A 23199-nucleotide genomic window follows, 5' to 3' on the forward strand; every position below is an offset into this window, starting at 1 on the left:
GGTGCAGCAAGGCAGGATGGTGAGTTGGCACTCCACTCGGATTCTCAATGGTCGAATTTGATAAAAACAACGTGTTTCAATTGTTGACATAGTTCATTCAGTCGTAGTTATTCCTCATCGTCGACGATAGTGAACAGTTTGCCATTTTGCTAAACAATGGTCAATCAATCACTGCCCTTTATTGAGCACTTGGTGTGTGCAGAGCAGTGCTGTACTGAGCACTTGGAGGTCTTTTTCAGCCCAGTCCATCATGCCCGTTGCTGGGCCTGCAGCCAGAGAGAACCCCCAGCCCCAGAGGGGGTGGAGCAACCAAAGCCGAAGCAGGTTCTTTTCCTCTCCCTGCCCGAGGTGGCCCTCAGACAAGTGGCAGGGCCAGGATTATGACCCAGCCCCTCTGACTCCCAGGCCTTTGTTCTTTCCACTAGGCCACACAGCTAGATTGTAAATTCCTCGGGTTCAGAAATCTTGTCTATTGTATACACAAGAAGCAGCATGGCCTAGTGGATAGAGCACGGGCCTGGGAGTCAGCGGGTCATGGGTTCTAATCCCAGCTCTGCCACTTGTCTGCTGTGTGACTTTGGGCAAGTCCCTTCATTTGTCTCTGCCTCGGTTCTCCCATCTGCAAGTTAAGGATGTGAACCCCACATGGGTAATGGACTGTGTCCAACCTGATTTGCTTGTATTCACCCCAGTGCTTAGAAGAGTGTACATAAGTGCTTCACAAATGCCACAGTTACTATTATTGCATTGTATTCTGCCAAGTGCGTAAAACAAATGCTATGATTGTTATTGTATTGCACTCTGCCAAGCGCGTAGCACAGTCTGTCTGTGGAGTAAGCGCTCAAAAGATGATTATTATTAAGTGCCGCCAAGTCATTTCCAATTCATAGTGATTCCATGGATATACTTTCCCCAAAACGTCCTGCCCTCTGCCATAATCCACACCCTTTCTAACGGTTCTTCCGTTCTCATTGTTACGGTTTCTGTCCATCTAGCTGCCGGTCTGCCTCTTCCTTGTCCTAGACTTTTCCTAGCATTGGTGTCTTATTAATAATAATTATAATTATGGTATTTGTTAAGTGCTTACTATGAGCCAAGCACTGTTCTAAGCACTAGGGGTAGATACAAGGTAATGAGGTTGGACACAGTCCCTGTCACAGGGGGCTCACAGTCGCAATCCCCATTTTACAGAGGAGGGAACAGGCCTAGGGAAGTGAAGTGACTCGCCCGACGTCACCCAGTAGGCAAGTGGCGGAGCCGGGATTAGACCCCACGAGCTCCTGATCCCCAGGCCCGTCCTCTGTTCACTAATAATAATAGTTATGGTAGTAGTTAAGCCCTTACTGTGTGCCAAGCACTTCCGTGCTGCTTCTCTTCTCCAGGGAATCAGTCCTCCTCATTCATTCATTCAATTGAATTTATTGAGCGCTTATTATGTGCAGAGCAGTGTACTAAGCACTATAACTCTCTTCCCTTCTTCAAAGCCCTACTGAGAGCTTGCCTCCTCCAGAAGGCCTTCCCAGACTGAGCCCCCCTTTCCCTCTGCTCCTCCTCCCCTCCTCATTGCCCCTACTCCCTCCCTCTGCTCTACCCGCTTGCCCTCCCCACAGCACTTGTGGATATTTGTACATATTATTCGATTTTATTAATGATGTGTATATATCTATAATTCCATTTATTTTAATGCTAATGAATCCTGTCTACTTGTTTTGTTCTGTTGTCTGTCTCCCCCTTCTAGACTGTGGGCTCATTTTCGGGTAGGGATTGTCTCTCTGTTGCCGAATTGTACTTTCCAAGCACTTAGTACAGCGCTCTGCCCACGATAAGCGCTCAATAAATTGAATGAAGGGATGAATTGGAATGGACAATTGGGCAACAGAGACAATCCATGCCCGGTAACGGGCTCACGGTCTAAACATACTAATAATAATCTTACTCTGTGTAGAGAAAGCAGCGTGGCTCAGTGGAAAGAGCCCGGGCTGGGGAGTCAGAGGTCATGGGTTCAAATCCCGGCCTCGCCGCCTGTCAGCTGTGTGACTTTGGGCAAGTCGCTTCACTTCTCTGGGCCTCAGTTCCCTCAACTGCAAAATGGGGATTAAAGACCGTGAGCCCCATGTGGGATCACCTCGTATCCTCCCCAGCGCTTAGAACCGTGCTTGGCACATAGTAAGCGCTTAACAAACGCCATCATCATCATTATTATTACTCCGTGTAGATACAGGATAATCAGGTCTTCCCACGTGAGGCTCACATGATGTGCCCCAAACACGCTAATCTAAATCGAGCCCCCGGGCCTTGGAAATCCCACTTGGGCTCATTTGGCTGTAAAAATCCAGTTGTTTTGCGAGTAGTCCACGGTCTTTATGTAGGCTGGATTCCTCGGCAGGGTCGGGCCCGACCCCTTTAAAGGAGGAGGAGTTAAAGGAATTGAAAATGAGTTAAAGGAGGAGTTGCCGAGGGGGAGGAGGTGGGGGCGGTCCTTGGACCGGGGGAGAGGGCCTCGACCATCTGCAGCCTGGGGACTGGGGGAGACGCCGGCTCGGCACGGCTCGGCCCGGGTCCAAGGAAGAGGGAGGGAGAGAGGGCGGAGGTTGGCACTGTCGGTGCCCGTCCCGATCCCGGTCCCGGCTGCGGGTGCATGCGGAGGGAGAGGCCGAGCCGGGCCAGGCCGGGCCGAGCCGAGCCGGGCCGGGCCGGGGAAGGGAGGGAGCCATGTCCCGGCGCAGCATCGTCGAGGTGAAGGTCCTGGACGTGCAGAAGCGGAGGGTGCCCAACAAGCACTATGTAAGGACGGGACGCCCACGGGCCGGGGGGCGCGGCACCGCCAAGAATCGTAATAATCATCAAGAGAACGATGGCATTTGGAAAGCGCCTGCTCGGTGCAAAGCACTGGTCTAAGCGCTGGGAGGGGATACAAAGTGGTCGACATAAAGGGGGCCGGGCCCGGGGGTCGCGGGACCGTGGTAATGATAACGATGGCATTGGGTAAGCGCTGGCTATGTGCAAAGCACTGTTCTAAGCGCTGGGGGGGGATACAAGGTGGTCGACATAAAGGGGGCCGGGCCCGGGGGTCGCAGGACCGTGACAATGATAGCATTGGGTAAGCGCTGGCTATGTGCAAAGCACTGTTCTAAGCGCTGGGGGGGGGATACAAGGTGGTCGACATAAAGGGGGCCGGGCCCGGGGGTCGCAGGACCGTGATAATGATAATGATGGCATTGGGTAAGCGCTTGCTATGTGCAAAGCACTGTTCTAAGCGCTGGGAGGGGATACAAAGTGGTCGACATAAAGGGGGACGGGCCCGGGGGGTCGCAGGACCGTGATAATGATAATGATGGCATTGGGTAAGCGCTGGCTCTGTGTAAAGCACTGTTCTAAGCGCTGGGCGGGGGTGGGGATACAAGGTGGTCGACATAAAGGGGGCCGGACCGGGGGGCGCAGGACCGGTGTTAATAATCATAATAATGATGGCATTTAGTAAGCGCTTACTAATGTTGGTATTTGTTAAGTGCTTACTATGTGCAGAGCACTGTTCTAAGCGCTGGGGTAGATGCAGGGTAATCAGATTGTCCCACGTGAGGCTCACAGTCGTCATCCCCATTTGACAGATGAGGGAACTGAGGCACAGAGCAGTGAAGTGACTTGCCCCCAGTCACGCAGCTGACCAGTGGCAGAGCTGGAGTTCGAACCCATGACCTCTGACTCCCAAGCCCATGCTCTTTCCACTGAGCCACTATGTGCACAACACTATTCTAAGCGTTGGGGGCGGAGGGGGGTATACAAGGTGACCGATATAAAGGGGTCCGGGCCAGGGGGCGCAGGAGTGGACTAAGGGGTCCAGGTTGGCTATTATAAAGGGGTCCGGGTCGGGGGTCGCAGGACCAGTATAAAGGGGCCCAGGCCGGGTATAAAGGAGGCCGGGTCGGGGGGCACAGGAGGGGAATAAGGGGTCCAGAAAGGGGGGCGCAGAACTGGGAGTCGCAGGAGGGGAATAATGGATCCAGAAAGGGGGACGCAGAACCAGAGATCGCAGGAGGGGAATAAGGGTTCCAGGTCGGGGGGTCGCAAGATGGGTATAAAGGGGTTCAGGCTGGAGGGCACGGGACTGGGGGGCGCAGGACGGGTATAAAGGGTCCATGCCAGGGGGCACAGAAGGGGAATATGTGATCTTGGTTAGGGGCGCAGGGCAGGAGGGGTTAGGTCTAGGCCTGGGGGCACAGGGCGGGTATAAGGGTTCCAGGTTGGGGGGTGCAGGATGGGTATAAAGGGGTCCGGGTTGGGAGGCTCAGGAGATATAAGGGGTCCAGGCCGGGTTAGGTGGGAGAGCAGGATGGGAATAAGGGGTCTGTGCTGAGGGGAGCAGTTTTGGGTTCCAATCCAGGTTTGGACGGCCGGCGATCTGGCACTAGTGAGCTCGCGGGTCTTGGGCGGGGAGCTCCCTGGAACCTCCCGGACCTCTGCAGTACTTTCTGAGCCCTCCTCCAAGGCCGGAGCCAGTGTGGTCCCCCGGGTCCTCATCTCCAGTTCCAGGAGCTAGGATCCCCGTGGCAGCCTCCAAGTAATAATAATAATAATGATGGTATTTGTTGAGCACTTATTATGTGTCAAGCACTGTTCTAAGTGCTGGGGTAGATACAGGGTAATCCCATGTGGGGCTCACAGTCTTAATCCCCATTTTACAGATGAGGGAACTGAGGCACGGAGAAGTGAAGTGGCTTGTCCAAGGTCACACAGGAGACAAGTGGCGGAATTGGGATTAGAACCCGCGTCCTCCGACTCCTAAGCCCGGGCTCTTTCCAGTAAGCCACGTCGATGGGACCCATCCTAAAGTCTTCCCTTTCTACTTTGGCTGAACCTCTTGGGAAAATGGAAAGCGTGCAGTGGGTCGGAGCGATGGTGGTGGGGGAGGGCGGGTGCCCTCCTGTCCCACCCTCCTCCCCTGGGCCTAAGGGATCAGCCAGGGCAGCCCCCTGCTCCCAGCCCCCTACCCCCCACTAGCTGGGAGCTCCTTCCAGTCCCAGAGGAGCAGAACATTTTCCCTTCTTAATGCTCCCTGGCCAATTTGAAAACAAGCCCTTCACCCCTTGATGCCTCAGTTTCTCCACCTGAGGCAGTGGTGCCCCTCTGTCCCCAGGCGGAGAGTGGGGACGGTTAGGTGGATGAGTTTTCGTGTAGAAGCAGTGTGGCCTATGGAAAGAGCCCAGAGTCCGAGGACCTGGAATCCCAGCTCTGCCACTTGCCTGCTGTGGGATTTGGGTAAGTCACTTCACTTTTGGGTGGGCTTCGTTTTCTCATCTGTAAAAATGGGGTTAAGATACCGTTTCTCTCCACCATTGCCACTTTGACTCTGAGACCCATGTGGGACAAAGATGACAAAGGACTGTGCCTGACCGGATTTCTTTACCCCAGTGCTTGGCACATAGTGAGAGCTTAATAATAATAATAATGTTGGTATTTGTTAAGCACTTACTATGTGCAGAGCACTGTTCTAAGCGCTGGGGGAGATGCAGGGTAATCAGGCTGTCCCACGTGAGGCTCACAGTTAATCCCCATTTTACAGATGAGGTAACTGAGGCACAGAGAAGTTAAGTGACTTGCCCAAGGTCACACAGCTGAGAAGTGGCAGAGCTGGGAGTCGAGCCCATGACCTCTGACTCCGAAGCCCAGGCTCTTTTCCACTGAGCCACGCTGCTTCCCTGTAGCTTAACCAACGCTACAATTATTGTTATCGTATTATAATATTAATAAGGAGGTGCAGGATGAATAGAGGGAGGTCCTTCCCTCTCCACAGTGAAAACCCTCCTAAGAGCCCCCTCCTCTGCCTCCTCCTTGATTAGTCTCTACTTTCTTGATCCTGTCACCTACCTTAACACATGCGAATATATGCTTATGCCTTTTTTTACGTTGCTTGCGTTTCACCTCCATTAGACTAAACGCTCAGGGGCATGACTTACTTCTATTAGATATTTCTGAGTGCTCGGTACATCACCGTGCACACAAAGGACATCCAGTAGAAGTGTTTATGGGCTTTAAGGGGTAAGCCTGCTACCCCTTTAGAAAAGCAAATGAAGTGAAGAGGCAGACTGAGTGGCGAGCTTGGTGCCTTTTCACTCTCCACTACAAACTGCACAAAATAAGTGCCGGAGGAGTTTCGTCTCCCCGCAAGCCCTGTGCCGTGTCACTTGGGACCTTTCAGGGCTTGGGAAATCTGGATTCATCTGAGCATCGAGGGTTGGCCTTTTGTGGCCAGCAAGGAACCTACCTGGGGTTTAGGAACCTTTTGTGGCTCTTAGGTCTGAGAGCGGTCCCAGCTGCTCTTTTGGGCATGATCTCGGCCGTTTTCCCCTCCAACAGCTGTATGTTGGCTTCCAGCCTGACTCCAGCACTTGCATTTATTAAGCATCTACTATATGAAAAGCATTCTACCAAGTGCTGCTCTCAGCCATTAGGGAGTCAAAAACAAGCTGTGGGTTTTTGGCAGAGTGGCCGGATGGGGTGGGGGAGTTTATGCGGAGAGGAGAGAGCGTCTTGCAACATCGTAATATTACAAGGGTCAGATCGTGTATCCTCTCCCTCTAACAGTCATCTGAAATGGATTAGATAAAATCATTTCAAGACCACTTAAATATGGGTGGGGACCTTTCTAGGAAATTATGGGCTGGATTGGGTCCCTGTTTTAGGAGGGGTAAGTGTGATAGGGACAGGATTACCCTTTCGGCATGTGAGTGCCTTCAATGCCAGATTAGAGGATTTGGTCATTCATCTATCTTGGCATCTTCCATCTGAGTTTCCTGAAACGTGTTGTTGCGGGTTCTAGGGCTTCAGTCAATCAATCAATCGTATTTATTGATCACTTATGTGCAGAGTACTGTACTGAGAGAGTACCCTAAAGCAGAATTGATAGACACGTTCCCTGCCTATAATGAGGTTATAGTTTAGAGAGGGGAGAGTCAATCGGTCAGTTGTATTTATTGAGCGCTTACTGTGTGCAGAGCACTCTACTAAGCACATTCCCTACCTAAATGAGCTTAGTCTAGAGAGGGAGTTTATAGCCTAGAGAGTGTTTTCTGTTACCCATCTGTTGCCATTGGGCACTTTCCTTTCCCTCTCTAGAGTGTCAACTCATTTTAGGCAGAGAATATGTTTGTCATATTGTGCTATCCCAAACGTTGTGCTATCCCAAATGCATAGTACAGTGCTCGGCACACAGTAAGTGCTCAGTAAATGCTATTGACCGACTGACATTAACCAGTAGGTGTAATACCGTGGTCCATAGGGTAGGGTAAGGTTGGGTGAGGTGCTGCTCTAGGACTTCACAGCGGGCACCATGGCTGCTGTTTATCCTCCTCCTCTTCCTCGTCCACCTTTCCTTCCTCCTCCCCTTCCACTTTGACCCTCCTCTTCCACCTTGACCCTCAGGTGGGTCCCGGGGGCCGTCTGAGATGATGGTTCATCCTCTTGGGGGCTCTGAGGGTGAGATGTTGAGAGGAGGCTCTCGGGCCTGTTCCTGGGGTGCGGAGAGGGCAAGAAAGGCGGCTTTGCCATTCTGCCAGCAGTGGGCAAGAGGTCAACCCAACATCTCTCTTCCATCTCTGCTCCCTTTTGAGTTTGAGAGGGCATAAAGCTGTGGGGGCAAAGCTGATGACAGTGAGCCTTCTGGGGCTGGCACCTACATACTCTGTGGGCTAGGTTTCGTCTGTCTCCCACCGACCCCTTTCTCACATCCTTCCTCTGGCCTGGAACTTCCTCCCCCTCCATATGTGCCAGACCATCACTCTCCCCACCTACAAAGCCTTATTAAGGTCACATCTCCTTCAAGAGACCTTCCCCAGTGAAGCCCTCTCCCGTCTGTGTTCTCTGTGCATTTGGTTCTGTGCTCTTTAGGTCCTTGGTATCCACCCCACCCTCAGCCTCAGCACTTACTTACCTATCTGTAATTTATTATACTACTCTCTCCCCCTCTAGACTAAGCCCACTGTGGTCCAGGATCGTGCCTGTGAACTCCGTTGAATTGTAGTCCTTCAAATGCTCAGACCACTCGGTACGCTTTGCACACAGGTGCTCAATAAATATTATTGATTGATTTGGTGCCTGTGCTCTGAGTTGGAGACATGGGAGGATAGGATTTAAACCCAAAAAGAAGCAATCCGGTTCTAGTGTACTTTTCTAATAATGGTCTTTGCTTCAAAGCCTGCAGGAAACCAGGCCAGGCTCTCAAACCACCTCTTATCATGATCCGAGCCATCGGCCTTGTTTCAGAGCCTCACTTTTGCTGGGTGAGCTCGATTCTAGACAGTTCTCTTCAGGCGCCTCCCCCCAGTTCCTTCATAGGCTGACTCACTCTCCTGCTGGAAATATGTAGGTGCTTCTCCATTTGGAGAGGCAGAAGGGTCCAGTACTGCTTTGATCTCTAAGGGTCCCTTCTGGGAGCTGTAATTTATTGGGGCTCTTTTGGAATCCAAAGATTAAGCAGGCCACAAACAGTTGGCATCTCCAGCCATGCAGCGGCTGAAACCTCTTTTAGGCAGGGAACATGTCTGCTGATTCCTTTGTATTGTACTCTCCCAAGCACTTAGCTTAGTGCTCTGCCAGTGCTCAATAAATACGATTGATTGACTTTAGAGATTGGGAATAAACACACAACACTGGTTCATCCCACGGAATCAGTAGTCCTAACAGTTTCAGATGAGGAAGATGGGAGCCAACTTAGTTGTGCCGTAAATTACGCATTCTCGGCTCTAAACTGTCACCTATCTCAGCCAACCTGGGACACGTGTTTAGGAGGGCAGTGCTGTATCTCAAAGGACCGGAAACCTGCAGTTCTTTTCTCTTCAATTAAAGTCCTGCCTAGAGATAGCCACGCAATCAATTAGGATCCACATTCAATTAGGATCCGTGAGTGTCTGCTCTCCTGCGAGAAGCCAAAGAGTCTGACTCACAGCCAACAGTCCCCTTTGTGCTTCTCAGATGTATGGCCTGGCCTCGGGTTTCCATTCTGCCTCAGGCTGTCAGTCTCTCTGTTGTCTTTGTTTGAGAAAGTTCCCCCTTTTCTGCGTATTCCGGGGCAGGACGATTCCTCTTCTACTGCTGCTGCCAAGCAATCTGCAGCACTACCTTGCCATTTGAGGTTTTTGTCACATTTTGCCAGCCCTCCCTGTTTGAAGCCAGCCCGTTTCACTTCCCCAAACTGCCCTCCTCCATTCCTTGCACGTGTTCAACCCAGAAGAGCTCAGTCAACTGCATTTATTGAACGCTTACTGTGTGCAGAGGACTGTATTAAGTGCTTGGGAGAGTACAATATAACAGACATGTTCCCGGCTCACAACGAGCTTACAGTCTAGAGGAGGAGAAAGACATTAATAGCTCAAGCTAGGCCAGGGCCAGATCTCCGAGCCATGCAGTTTCTCTCCACCCTTGTTCTGTTACGGGGAAGGCAAATCATAAGCCATTTATCGTTAATGTGTCAAATGCACTTGTACTAACAAGTAATTCAGTGTAATGGGTCTTGAAGGTGGTCACTGCATATTTACCACCAGAGAAGCTGCATGGCCTAGTGAAGAGAGCACAGGCCTGGGAGTCAGAAGGACCTGGGTCTTAATCCCAGCCCTGCCACTTTTTGTTGTGTGATCTTGGGCAAGTCACTTAAATTCTCTGTGCCTCACTTACCTCATCTATAAAATGGGGATTAAGACTGTGAGCCCCACGTGGCGCAGGGACTGCGTCCAATCCAATTTGTCTATATCCACTCCAGTGCTTAGTTCAGAGCCTAGCACATAGTGATGCGCTCTTAACAAATACTGTCATTATTATTATCATTATTAATACAAATAATATTCAACTTTGGGTGCACCTGAGACTTTAAAGGCCATTATGGGACCCTCAGCCCTGACCACACTGTGTATATATACACACCCACACACTCCCATGTTCTGTCATGTTTGTTGTTTGTTGTGTCTGGTGCTTTTTTTCTCTCATGAACTTTATGAAGCTATGCCCTTACAGAGCAGTTTCTTTTTGACCGTAGTGTGTCATGCTGGTCTATCCGAAGCCATCGACTCTTAATTTTTGGCTGAGAAGCAGGATTGTCTGTAGTTTTGTTTTATTGCATGCTTTAAACTATTTCCTGAATCCTCCTTCCTTTTGATTTTCCACCAAACGGCTGCTCTTTATCTGCACATAATCCCAAATAGGACAGCTGCGTTCAGGTGAGCATAGCATCAATCAAAGGTATTTATTGGGCATGTACTACTAATAATAATTATGGTATTTAAGTGCTTACTATGCACCAAACACTGTTCTAAGCGGTGGGGTAGGTACAAGGTAATCGGCTTATCCCACGTGGGGCTCACAGTCTCATCCCCGTTTTACAGATGAGGTAACTGAGGCACAGAGAAGTTAAGTTACTTGCCCAAAGTAGACAGAGGCAGAGCTGGGATTAGAACCCACGTCCTCTGACTCCCAAACCCGTGCTGTTGCCACTAGGCCATGCTGCTTCTCCACTAGGCCATGCTAGGTGCAGAGCATTGTATTAAGGGCTTGGAAGAGTAAAATATGACAGACTTCGGTAGACACGATCCCTGCCCACAACCAGCTACAGTCTATGGAAACAGCATGGCTTAATGGAAAGAGCCCAGGCTTTGGGAGTCAGAGGTCGCGGGTTCTAATCCCACTCCGCCTCTTGTCTACTGTGTGAGTTTGGGCAAGTCACTTCACTTCTCTGTGCCTCAATTAACCTCATCTGTAAAATGGGGATGAAGACTGTGAGCCCCACGTGGGACAACCTGATTACCTTGTATCTACCCCAGTGCTTGGCTCCTAGTAAGCGCTTAACAAATACCATCATTGTTATTAGCATTACAGGGGAGACAGGCATTAAAATAAATGAGAGAAATAGGAAATAGATATTTGTAAATATGTTGTGGGGTTGGGGTGAGCGTCAGAGTGCTAAAGTAGCATTGTCAGGGGTCTGACTTCATTCCAGATTCCCTGTTTGTGATCTCATCTGGCCGTTTGATGTTGAATAGAGTCTCAAGTCAAGTAGTTAGATGGGGGAGTCAAGTTTCACTCTTTGGCAGTCTTCCAAAAGATGTGCTCACCTTCCTGATTCCATTTTCTACTTCCGGTCTGTCATAGCATCAGTGGTCATTGTGCTGCCAGAGTAGTGGAATTACCGCAGTTACTTACATAACTGCCCCCATCACATAATTTTTCTCTGGAGGCACTAAGATGGGAATCAGGCTTGAGCCAGGAGCTTTCTTAATGGAGAGTTGGGAACTCTGGAGCAGGAAGAGAAGGTACGGGGTGGGGGTGGGGGAGTTTACATAATTTATTAAGGTGGGGAAAGGCAACAGACTAAGAAATGCAGTGTAAAATACCAACATACCCGGGTCTTTTGTCTCCCCCGTCTTTTGTCTTCCTGCTTTTATTTCTCCTCTTTTCTCTCCTGTCTCTTACTGCTGGTCTTAATTCTCTGTGTAATTCCCTATTTTCCTGGGTTGAGGTTGCAAAAATTATGCCCAAAGTGGGGCAGTTATTTGATTGACTGTGTCATGTGATTGCATTTAGCTTTAAATTGCCAATAGATTTTTGGTTCTGTGAATGGCTTCCCTGATGCCCACTGAAACAGTGCCTTAGTTTTTGTTAGACCTACCATCAACCCCTGATAACTGTGGCATTTGTTAAGCGCTTTCTGTGCGCCAAGCGTTGTGCTCTGCCGGGGTAGGTAGCAGAGTGTGTTGCTGCCATTTCTTCAGTATTCCATTCTCATCGGTGGTGAAGTTGAAACCATCTTCAGCTTTCAGAAGTGCTGTAATATCATGTGCTAGGCCAAGTAACATCTTTAATGGTGTGAAAAGGTTCTTGATCGTGTGGTGGCTTGGTTCTTTTCTGCTTTGGAATTCCACCACCTATAGCCGAATTTCTTGAACTTGATTCGCACTTCATGTACAGGTTTCTGTAAGGCTCCCTTTTTCGCCTTGAGGTGCTGCAAGGTGTCGGTGGTGAAGCCATGATTTTGCCATAGATAGACGTTTTTATCTCTTGAGTTATTTGCATCGACCCAATCTCAGTGACTTTGCCTGGCCAGAGTCAATGTCTTTGTGGCTACCTGGAAGACAGTATCATGGAGAAATTCCCCCTCCATATTTATATTGAAGATCGTGACTGCAATTTCTTGTCCCCAAAGTGGAGAATCTTATTCACCCCACCATACTGTGAAGCTAAAATTTCTCTTCAGTTTTAATAGGAACTGATTAGCAGCGTGGCCTAGTGGATAGAGCACGGGCCTGTGAATCAGAAGGACCTGGGTTCTAATCCTGGCTCCCCGACTTCTCTGCTCTTTGATGGGCAAGTCACTTAATTTCTTTGTGCCCCAGTTTATCTCATCTGTAAATTGGGGATTAAGACTGCGAGCCCCATGTGGGAAAAGGGACTGTGTCCAACCTGATTAGCTTGTATCTACCTCAGTGCTTAGTACAGTGTCTGGCCCATAATAATCGTTTAATAAATACCTTAAAAAAAAAGATCTTCAACACACTGACCAGAGGACTGTGGCAGCCAATGAAAAGAGCTGAGTGACAAGTCAACATTTTCTCCTTTCTTCTTGAAACGGGGGTCTAATTACACGTGACGGACCCTCCCTTTTAACTTGTTTGTCACCAGTTCCAGAAGTGTTTATAATTCTTTCTGACTTGGACTTTAAAATATGAATGAAGCCTAGCTCTTCACCTTTTGGCAAGGTCCCTATTCTTCATGAGGATGCAATGGATGGTGTGGTCGGAAGATCATTTAGCTATTATTGATCGATGGCTGCTATTGTCTCTGAGGACGAAGCCGGCAGCTCGGAGAGCATTGCCTCTAGGAAAGAAGCTTATCCAGCCCCTGTCTCCATGACTCCTTTGTTTATTGTGGAGTTTGGTTTCTCTCAGGGCTGCAGCGTCCATCCAGGATCTGCCTGGCTTGTAGGCAGCTTGGGCTGTTTTTGCCAACTACCTCACGTCTCACCGTATAGCTCCTTGATGTCCGGGGCATAAGAACCCAGATCCTCTGACCCCCAGGACCCTGCTTTTTCCACCAGGCCATGCTGCTTCTCAAGGTTAACAGGCAATTTAACAGCTCTAGTCCACCAGATAGGCTTTTTTTTGTCTGTCTTTGAATAAAGATTATTGTTAAACATGAAAGTACCTTGTACTTTGGTTCCAAAACAGAAAGAATCCACTTCTAAAGTGACTCATTTAAATAAAATATCCTAAAGTAAAATGATCACACCAAAAATAGTCAAAATCACTCAGAAAGACAATCTAGAGAAAACAGCAAAAACTGACCTCTTAAAACCTGCAGGATTAAGGGGATGACAGATCTCTTTAATTTCCTCCAAGTCCTGAGTGCAACATTCTTGGAAACAGTGGTAACTGATAAAGCATCCACAGATGGGCTGATAGGAATACCACTCAATCACGAATACCACTGATCAATTGATTGATTGGGAGTCAGAGGACCTGAGTTACAATCCCAGCCCCACCACTTGTCTGCTGTGTGACCTTAGGCAAGTCACTAATCATCTCTATGCCTCATGTTCTTCATCTGTTGAATGGTTATTGAATATCTCTCCTTCCTCCCTCTTAGGCTGTCCCGAAGTTCCAGTCTGTCAAATGAAGAGAACAGAGGTCTCTGGGATCTTTAGGAGAGAAGCCCCCTTCTCTCATGAGTTGGGGAGGGGGCAAAGGACTTTGTTTTGGGGTACCACGGACCTAGCTTTTCTCCTGGTTTGATTCCTTTGTCCATCTGCATGGCTCAGAGGAAAGGGCCTGGGCTTGAGAGTCAGAGGGCATAGGTTGGAATCCCGGCTCTGCCACTTGTCAGCTGTGTGACTGTGGGCAAGTCAGTTAACTTCTCTGTGCCTCAGTTACCTCATCTGTAAAATGGGGATTAACTGTGAGCCTCAAGTGGGACAACCTGATTACCCTGTATCTCCCCCAGCGCTTAGAACAGTGCTCTGCACATAGTAAGCGCTTAACAAATACCAACATTATTATTATCTGGAATTAGAGCACTTGACTCTCCAGTGGCCTAATTTGGCACCTTTGAAGTTTCCGCAGGACAGTGAGCAACAAATGCTCCTGCCTGGCCAGGTGGGCGTCAACTTCTGCTCCTCTCCTTTGCCTTCAGAATAGCATCAAGTTCTCCCAGCGTTCTTGGACCTGCCCCGTCCTCTACTGTCCCTCACCAACTTGCCCCTGGATCCCTGCAGTGGCAGCCTCTAGCAGTTCCCCCTCCAGCCTTACCACTAAGTGCCATTTGTCACACCACTGCCCTACCCAGAAGCCTTCAGTGGAGATGATGGAGCATGGCTTCTTTTCTCCAATTCCAATGTCAGAGTCATCACCAATGGACTCCCTTCCTTATCCCTTCCACCAATCCAGTTCCAGACCTACTAATGGCATTTGAAACCCTCTCCCTGTCTTCTCCATGTCTCATAATAATAATGATAATTATGGTATTTGTTAAACGATTATAATATGCCAGGCACTGTACTAAGCGCTGGGGTGGATGCAAGCAAATCAGGTTGGACAAAGTCCCTGTCCCGCATAGGGATCACAGTCTGAATCCCCATTTTACAGATGAGGTGACTGAGGCATAAAAAGGTAAAGTGACTTGCCCTTGGTCACACTGCAGACATGTGGCAGAGCAGGGATTAGAACCCATGACCTTCTGACTGCCAGTCCAGTGCTCTCTCCACTACGCCAGATTGCTTCCCTCATGTGGACGAGGTCTCATATTCATTCGTCTCTGTCTTTTGGTGAACCATCTCGGTCTTTCAACCTACTCCCATCCCCACAGGTAAGCTTATCAGACCATTATCCCCTCGTGGGCAGGACTGTATCTTCTCTCTTTGCCCTCCCTAGCCTAGCCCGATGCTCACTCTCTAATGAGTGAAGCGATGTGTTGTTACTGCACCAGGTAGTAATAATAACACTAATAATTGTGGTATTTGTTAAACACTTAATATGTGCCAGACTCTGTACTGAGCTCTGGGTTAAATGCAAGATAATTGGATTGGACACCGTCCCTGTCCTACATAAGGCTCCCAGTCTTAACCCCCATTTACAGATAAGGTCACTGAGGCACAAAAAAGTTAAGAACTTGCCCAAGATCACACAGCAGACAAGTGGTGAAGCCTGGATTAGAACCCATATCCTTTGACTATTACTAGCATCGCTATCAGTAATAACGGCAGAAATAGTAGTACTTATTGAGCACTTACTGCGTGCAGAGCGCTGTACTAAGTGTTGGGAGAGAAAGCCCACGTGGGAATTAGATACGATCTCGGTCCCTCAGGGAGCTCACAAGAGTGGGGAGAAAGGACGTATTCAGGAGACAAGCACATCAGGAGCCATGAAGCATTGAAAAACAATACAAACAGACAAAACAGGCTCAAAGTCCTGGGAGGGGTAGAGGAGTCTGAGAGCTTATGGGAGCAGCTTTTATTTTCCTTCAGTACGCATGGAGCGTGCCAGGAGCAGAAGCCCTCAGTGGTGGAAGGGAAGATCTTTTCTCAGTGGCGGTGGATGTGTCTTTAGTGTCTTCCTTTTGGGTAACTGTGGTACTTGTGAAGCGCTTGGTATGTGCCAAGCACCGGACTAAGCACTGGGGAGGATACAAGATAATCATCTTGGACACAGTCCCTGCCCCACATGGGGCTCACAGTCCTCATCCCCATTTTACAGATGAGGAAAATGAGGCACAGAGAAGTTAGGTGACTTGCCCAAGGTCACAGAGCAGACAAGTGGATTAGAATCCAGGTCCTCTGACTCTCGGGCCTGTGCCCTTTCCACTAGGCCCCACTACTTGTCTGCGTATGTTGGCTTGCCCACCCCTTTTTTTTCCCAGGGGCATCCCTGAGGGTGGAGGATACCCTGGGAACTGGGGCACAGTTGAGGCACACATCTGGTCGTCTCTGAAGAAACCCATTACCAGCTGGGCACACAGCCAGTCCTGCCCATTGGCTGTGCCAGTTCCCCAGAGCTGGGGAAAAACATGGGAACTTCCCCACGGGCCTCCAGGGCGGTGTTGCCATCCCAAATCTTTCTGTTGCCATGGGGGACTATGAAGAATGCCTAGTCCCGCAGTGTCACACCTTCAGTGAGCCTCTCTCAGCTGTAATGGGCACGGTGCCTAGTTCCCTCCCGTGCCCATCCTATGAGGGATCACATCAGTGAATCTAATAAAGGACCCACGGCCTGGCTCCGGGGGAGTCAGTTCGCTCCCAGTGGGTTCGGTCTGCAGAGGTCGGAGGCGGTAGGCTCACGAGACTTTCCTGCATCAAAAACAAATGGAGAAAAGGCCCAGGAAGGGTGTGGTTGGAAAGACTGAATTTTCCCCGATTTAAAGGACTCGTTGAAGGTCCTCGTCAGGCTCGGATTAGATTTTCCACAGTTTGCAATGCTCTCTGAATAGCTCACAAATAAACTGGCTCTCGTCTGTCTGCCAAGGGAGTGCAGCCAATGGAGGGGGTGGCCTCCTTAGGCGATGTGGCGGCGGGCAAAAATGGTGAAGTCCTCCCTAGTAACACTTTTTTTGAATGGTGTTTGTTAAGCGCTTACTATGTGCCAGACACTGTTGTAAGCACTAGGGGAGATACAAGCTAATCACGTTGGACCTGGTCCGTGTCCCCTGTGGGGCTCAAAGTCTCAATCTCCATTTTACAGATGAGGTAACTGGGGCACAGAGAAGTGAAGTGACTTGCCCAAGGTCACAGAGCAGACAAGGCGGAACTGGGATTAGAAGCCAGAGCCTCCTGGCTCCCAGGCCCATGCTCTATCCATTATACCACGTGGCCAGGAAGGCCCAGGACCCCTTGGGTCAGCTTGTGATTTTGGCAGGGATACTGTTGCTGAGTCAACAGGGAGATCACAGCACACAGTTGTGGTTCCTAGAAAGGGAATGTGAATTCTAGGTGGGACTGAACAGCCTACAGGATTGGGAAGGTGAAAAACCGAATCTCTCTCTCGAACTGTTTCGAATCTGAAACCTTGTGGTTCTTTCTCTATTCTGTGACTATTTTCAGTGAGGACCAGATTAGGAATAGCAATGATCTCTTCATGGGGGAACTGCTGGTTTTCTTAGAAAGCAGTTTTCAGGTTGGTTTGAGGCAGGTTCAGTGAAACATCTGGTGTGTCTTTTCTTGCCATTTAAGGTGTCCCTGTTGGCTACCCTGGGGCCAGATGTGGGGCCCAGATTCCATGCTCCAAGCTGGATCGAGAGACCGGAGCCAGGGGCCGTGTGGAGTTCTCCGTGCAGCTCTCAGCTCTGCTCTCCCTCTAGATCAAATTTCCAAATCTTTGGCTTGGCCTGGCTGCTTCTGGGAACTGCTCTTCCAGGCTTAAATGCTCTGGGCCAGGCAGCTAAGACCCACTGTTCCTCCCCTTCCCCTGGGGAAGGGGAAGGGAGGAGGGAGAGAGGAAGGTGAAGGGAAGGGAGGGAGTGGAAAGGGGAAACCGATGGCCACCAAAGTCATGCTTGGTTTGGAGTCTGAGAGGGAAGGAAGAGAAGCAACTCAAAAGGCCAGCAGCTGTCTGGGAAAGACCGGTGAGGTGTGGAGAATGAAGTCACTGGAAGTGATTTAATAGTCACACATCTGTCTGGGGGCCACTGAGAAATTTAGAAACTTCCACAAGAACTTTAGAGGAAACTGCGGGCAGGGAGCCGGGATCCTGGTGAGGAAACAAACAGCTGAATAATGCAACCGTGGCACTGTCCTTGGCCCCTATTTCTCTCCCTTTCAGCTCCCCTATTCAGTCATCAAATCCTGTCAGTTCTTTCTTTACGACATCTCCAGAATGCACCCCTGCCTCTCCATCCAAACTGCCATCCCCCCAGTCCAAGCGCTTATCATATCCCAGCCAGACTACTGCATCAGCCTCCTTGCTGACCTCCCTGCCTCTAGCCTCTCCCCTTTCCAGCACGTACTTCACTCTGCCACCCGGATCATTTCTCTGAAACATCATTTTCTGCACATTTCTGCGCTTTTCAGATCTTTTCCAATGATTGTTGATTCCTCTTTTATCAAGCAGAAATTTCTGATCAATGGCTTCAAGGCCCTCATTTATCTGAAACATCATTTTGTGCACATTTCTCCTCTTTCAAAAACTTTTCCAGCGGTTGTCGATTCCTCTCTTATCAAGCGGAAATTCCTGATCTGTGGCTTCAAGGCCCTCAGTCAAGCTCTCTCCTGCCTACTTATTCTCACTCCTCTCTCACCACACCCCAGCTGACACGCTTCGTTTCTCTTAAACCAATTTACTCACTGTGCTTTGTTCTTGCCACTGACCTCTTGCTCACACCCTCCCTTCTGCCTGGAACTCCCTTCCCCCTTCACATCCGGCAGACCACTGCTCTCCCCGTCTTCAAAGCCCTTCTGAAATCACATCTCCAAGAGGCCCTCCCTGATTAATCCCTCAACCTCCCCCACTACTGTCACTTCAGCCATTCTAAAGCATCGCTTGGGTATTTTTCCTCCCTCCCATCCAGTAGCACTTACACACATCTTCAAACTGGGTGCAATAATTCAGACTGATGGGTTGATTTTGCTTGCTGTTTTCCTGATCCCTGACAGGCCTCCCAGCTCCGGCGAGCTTTAGGCGGGGGTCACTACAGGGGTGTGGGTGTGATGAGAAGCAGCATGGTTTAGTGGAAAGAGCACGGGCTTGGGAGTCAGAGGGCATGGGTTCTAATCCCTGCTCCGCCACTTGTCTGCTGAGTGACTTTGGGCAAGCCACTTAACTTCTCTGTGCCTCAGTTACCTCATCTGTAAAATGGGGATTAAGACTGTGAGCCCCACCTGGGGCAACCTGATTATCTTGTATCTACCCCAGCGCTTAGAACAGTGCTTGGCACATAGTAAGCACTTAACAAATACCATCATTATTATTGTTATGAGAGAGGGTCTCCCCCAGCTTTGGAGGTGGAGCATTCCACCTTCTGGGAAAGATGGTTCTAGGATTTAGGAGTATCCTGAATTTTGTGGTCAGGGGTGGGGAGGGGTGTCTGCCTGGGCCTGGAAGGTCTTTAACCCTCAGCTTCTCTGGCGTTTCCTAGGAGTCTTATCTCTTCCCTCTGCCTTTTGTATTGCTGTTGACAATGCTAGAGAGAGAGAGAAATCAAACTAGGAAGCCTTTTGGAGATGTATTTGATGACAGTTCATTCAATCGTATTTATTGAGCACTTACTGTGTGCAGAGCACTGTACTAAGTGCTTGGAAGTACGATTTGGCAACAGATAGAGACAATCCTTACCCAACAGTAGGCTCACAGTCTAGAAGGGGGAGACAGACAACAAAACAAAACAAGTAGACGGGCATCAATACCATCAAAATAGGTAAATAAAATCATAGATATATACACATAAATAAAATAGAATAATAAATATGTACAAATATCCACAAGTGCTGTGGGGAGGGGAAGGAGGTAGAGCAGAGGGAGGGAGTAGGGGCAATGAGGAGGGGAGGAGGAGCAGAGAGAAAGGGAAATCCCCTTATCCCTCTTTATCCCCTGCCTCTGTGCCCCACATCCAGGGCACAAGGCCCCTTTCAGTCCCATGCCCATTGGCAGCTGGGGCACCCTTAGCCTGGCACCTTAGGCCACATCATTTTTTACCAAGAGCAAAAGGAACTCCCTATGGGGAATTTAAAGAAATCTTTGGGTTGTTACATTTCAGATGTTTTTGTCCCACCTAGGGAAGGAGGGAAAGGAAGGGTGGGGTAGGAGGGAGGCAGAGAGAGAGTGACTAGGTGAAAGGTGGGGGCTGGGAGGGGAGTGAGGAAGATGGCTTCTACCCACTCACTGGTTCCTTGGTTTCACACCATCTCCCATGGACGTCAGCCTTGTCCCACTGCCCCTTGCGTGCGCCCCAGATGTTTATCTCCTGGCCCAGGGCTGGCCCAGCCCACTCTGAAAAGATGAGGGAGGCTGGGGGAGCAGGGGTTTCCCAGCTCAGTCCCCAGATCCTGTCGCTGCTCTGCCTGGAAGTGGAGCCTGGTGTGGTCTGGGCTCGGCAGGCAGGCAAGCAGGAGGCTGGAGTAGTTCTTGGCCAAGAGGAATTCTCTTTGTGTCTGATCCCCTCCCTTTGGCTCTAGAGTTGGTTTCCATGAATTTTCCCTTCATTATCCTTTACTGGAGCCTGTTTCTCCCCGTACTTGGAGAATGAGTGAAGTGTTTAAGGAGCGGGAGTCTGGCTTTCCATCCTGGTGATGACTGGGGTCGCTGGGGCCCGGCAAGGACGGTCCCAACTGACAAGAGATGGAAAGAGCATGGCCCAGCTCTTGCCTGCTTTGTGACTTGACGTATCATTTAACTTATCTGTGCCTGTTTCCTCACCTGTAAAATGGAGATTAAAAATCTGTTTTCCCTCCCCCTTAGTCTGTGACCCCAATGTCCTTAGTGCAGTGCTCTGCACACAGTAATCGCTCAATAAATATTATTAAATGAATATGGGACAAGGATCAGGTCTGATCTGATTTTGTTGAATCAACCCCAGAGCTTAGTTCAGTGCTTGGCATATAGGGAGTGCTTAACCAATACACAATTATTATTATTATCAAGGAGCTGGTGGGCAGTTCACTTTGGCCCAACTCTGAGCACTGGTAGAGCATCCAGTTGCCAAGTGCCATGGTAGGGGGCAGAGCTGGGGCGGGGGGCAGAACCTGGTCCAAGAGTACTGCTGACCGTGGGCCCACCAAGCTGGCTGTGGGTAGTTCGGGAGCCCATGGACATGGGCTAGTAAGGCTAGGGGACTCCTGAGCCACCGGGTGACTGGCGGCGCCCAAGGATCTGTATGGGCTGGAAGCCTTAGGGATGGGCTTGGGCCAGCGCTTAGGCTGCAGACCAAGGTGTCCAGCTCTGCTGTGAAACCTCATCACTGCACCCTAGGCCTCAGCCCTCCTGTCGGTCGTCCCCTGGTCTGACCACTCCTAGAGTGGCTCTGCTGGGGCCGAATCCCAGCCCCGGATAGATCTCCAGAACCACCTAAATCATGCCCTCCGGAGACATTCCGTGCCCTGGAGTGAAATGTCCCAGGGTTTATAGTAATGGTGACAAAGCAGACTTGTATCTACCCAAGTGCTTAGTAGAGTGCTTGGCTTATAGTAAGCAGTTAACAATACTATTATTATTACTAATAACTATTAGGGAAAGCACAACAGGAATTTGTTTACTTACACTCTTTCCCTCTGCCTTCTACCCACCAAAATCCCTAGAGTAGTTTTAACTGAGGTATTTAAGAGTTTAGTTTGTGCTAAGGACTGTGCTAAGTGTTGGGATAGGTTCAGCACAATAAGATCAGACACAGTCCTTTTTTGGGGTTTTTTTATGGTATCTGTTAAACACCTATTATGTGCCAGGCTCTGTCCTAAGCATGGGGGTAGATACAAGCTAAATAGGTTAGACACAGTTCATGACCCACAGAGAAATTACAGAGAATTGCAAGGAAGTTAAGTGACTTGCCCAAGGTCACACAGCAGACAAGTGACAGGGCCGGGATTAGAACCCAGTTCCTTCTAACTCCCAGGCCCATGCTTTATTCATTATGCCACACTTCTTCCTCATGGGGCTCACAGTCTAAGAGGATAAATAATCTCCATTTTGCAAATAAGGAAACTGAGGCCCAGAGAAACTTAGTGACTTGCCCAAGGTTAGACAGCAGGTAAGTGGCAGAGCTGGAATTAGAATCCAGGTCTCCTGACTCCTAGGCCTGTGCTCTTTCCACTGGACCTTAAGAGTCTGGTTCAGCACCAAGATGCCCTGGGGGTGGGGTGCAGTTGGTCCAGACCTTCCCAGGCACATTGCCTGGATCAGGACTATCATAACCCCAGACCCAGATTCTTTTTACTCGAGAGGCCAGGGGTCTTCTGCTGGGGGGTTACTATACCCCGGAGAGGGGGTGGGGCAGAGGCCAACAGCTGCATGGATTGGGCGGGTGCCCAGCTCCCATCGTCTTTCCCAGACATCAAACTTGACCCTCGGGGAACCAGATTTCAATGAAACATCTTAGAAGTGACTGAACCCCCAGCGCTGATTTATTCGGGCGGTGGTTTATCCTCGGAGAAATTTCAGAATTCAATTTATGCCCCTTCCTGGGCCCCACAACAGAGCTCAACTGCCAAATTCCCATCCACAGCTCCATGATCTCAGTGTTTCACCATGTGGGCCTTGGGAAGATGCTTCCCCCTTTCAGAGCTCTGAGCTGGTGGCTCTGGCGAGTTCACTTGATTTTCTTTTTCCAACTCATTCTGGACTTTTTTTGGAGATCACTGTCAAGGCAGATTAACAGGGGTGGAGGTGGGAGAGTCAGGCTGTTCATATGCTAAAGAAATCAACATTTTGTAAGCTATCAAAGACCCTCTGAGTCTGCTGTGTTTGAGCTCTTAGGTATTCAATTAATCAATCTATGGTATTTATTGAACACTTACTATGTGACCCTCTAGACTGCAAGCTGGTTGTGGGCAGGGAATGTGTCTGCTTCTTGTTGTATTGTATGCTCTCCAGCGCTTAGTACAGTGCTCTGCACACAGTAAGCGCTCAATAACTATGATTGAATGAATGTACTAATGCTTAAAGAGTCCCCTGAGTGCTACTCAGTGACCTGTTGGATGGACGTCTGTGGATAAGGCCGGCTCCTTGGCCTCAGTTCTCCAGTGATGTTTTCTTTAAAAAAAAAAAAAAGAAAAGACCAAATTCCCAGGATCTTTTGGGTGGTTTCACCCACAGGTACTGACCTGCTCTCCTTCGGCCCCTCCTACCCCTAGTTCATCTATCAGTCACTAATACTGTAGAGCCTCGGTATTTAGAACACCACACTAAGCACTTGGGAAAGTACAGTGGAGGTAGAAGGAACGAGGAAGCCATGCAGACACTAATTTTTTTATAGTTAGTGGAAAGAGGGAGAGGTAATAATAATTGTAGTACTTATTAAGTGCTTGCTGTGTGCTCAGCACTGTACCAAGCTCTGGGGTATATAGGAAATAATCGGAGATGAGATAATCAGATCCTTCATGGGGAGGGAGCGCAGGTATTGAATCCCCATTTTACAGATGAAGGAACTGAGGCACAGAGAAGTTAAATTGATTTGCCTAAGGATTAGAACCCAGGTCCTCTGACTCCCAGGCCCGTGCTTTCTCCAATAGTCCACACTGCTTCCCTAAAAGTT

At 49.5% G+C, this 23199-nt stretch overlaps 1 protein-coding gene across 1 annotated transcript in view; it reads left to right on the plus strand.

The window, feature by feature from the left end:
• Positions 1-2507: 2507 nt before the first annotated feature.
• Positions 2508-23199, plus strand: part of SH3PXD2B (SH3 and PX domains 2B) — an 81578-nt gene continuing 60886 nt past the window's right edge. The window contains exon 1 of the mRNA XM_029049969.2: positions 2508-2784. Coding sequence (XP_028905802.1) covers positions 2713-2784 — 72 coding nt within the window. The 5' untranslated portion in view covers positions 2508-2712. The remainder of the gene's footprint in view (positions 2785-23199) is intronic.

Source organism: Ornithorhynchus anatinus, chromosome X1 (genome assembly GCF_004115215.2).
Source record: "Ornithorhynchus anatinus isolate Pmale09 chromosome X1, mOrnAna1.pri.v4, whole genome shotgun sequence".
Lineage (NCBI taxonomy): Eukaryota > Metazoa > Chordata > Mammalia > Monotremata > Ornithorhynchidae > Ornithorhynchus > Ornithorhynchus anatinus.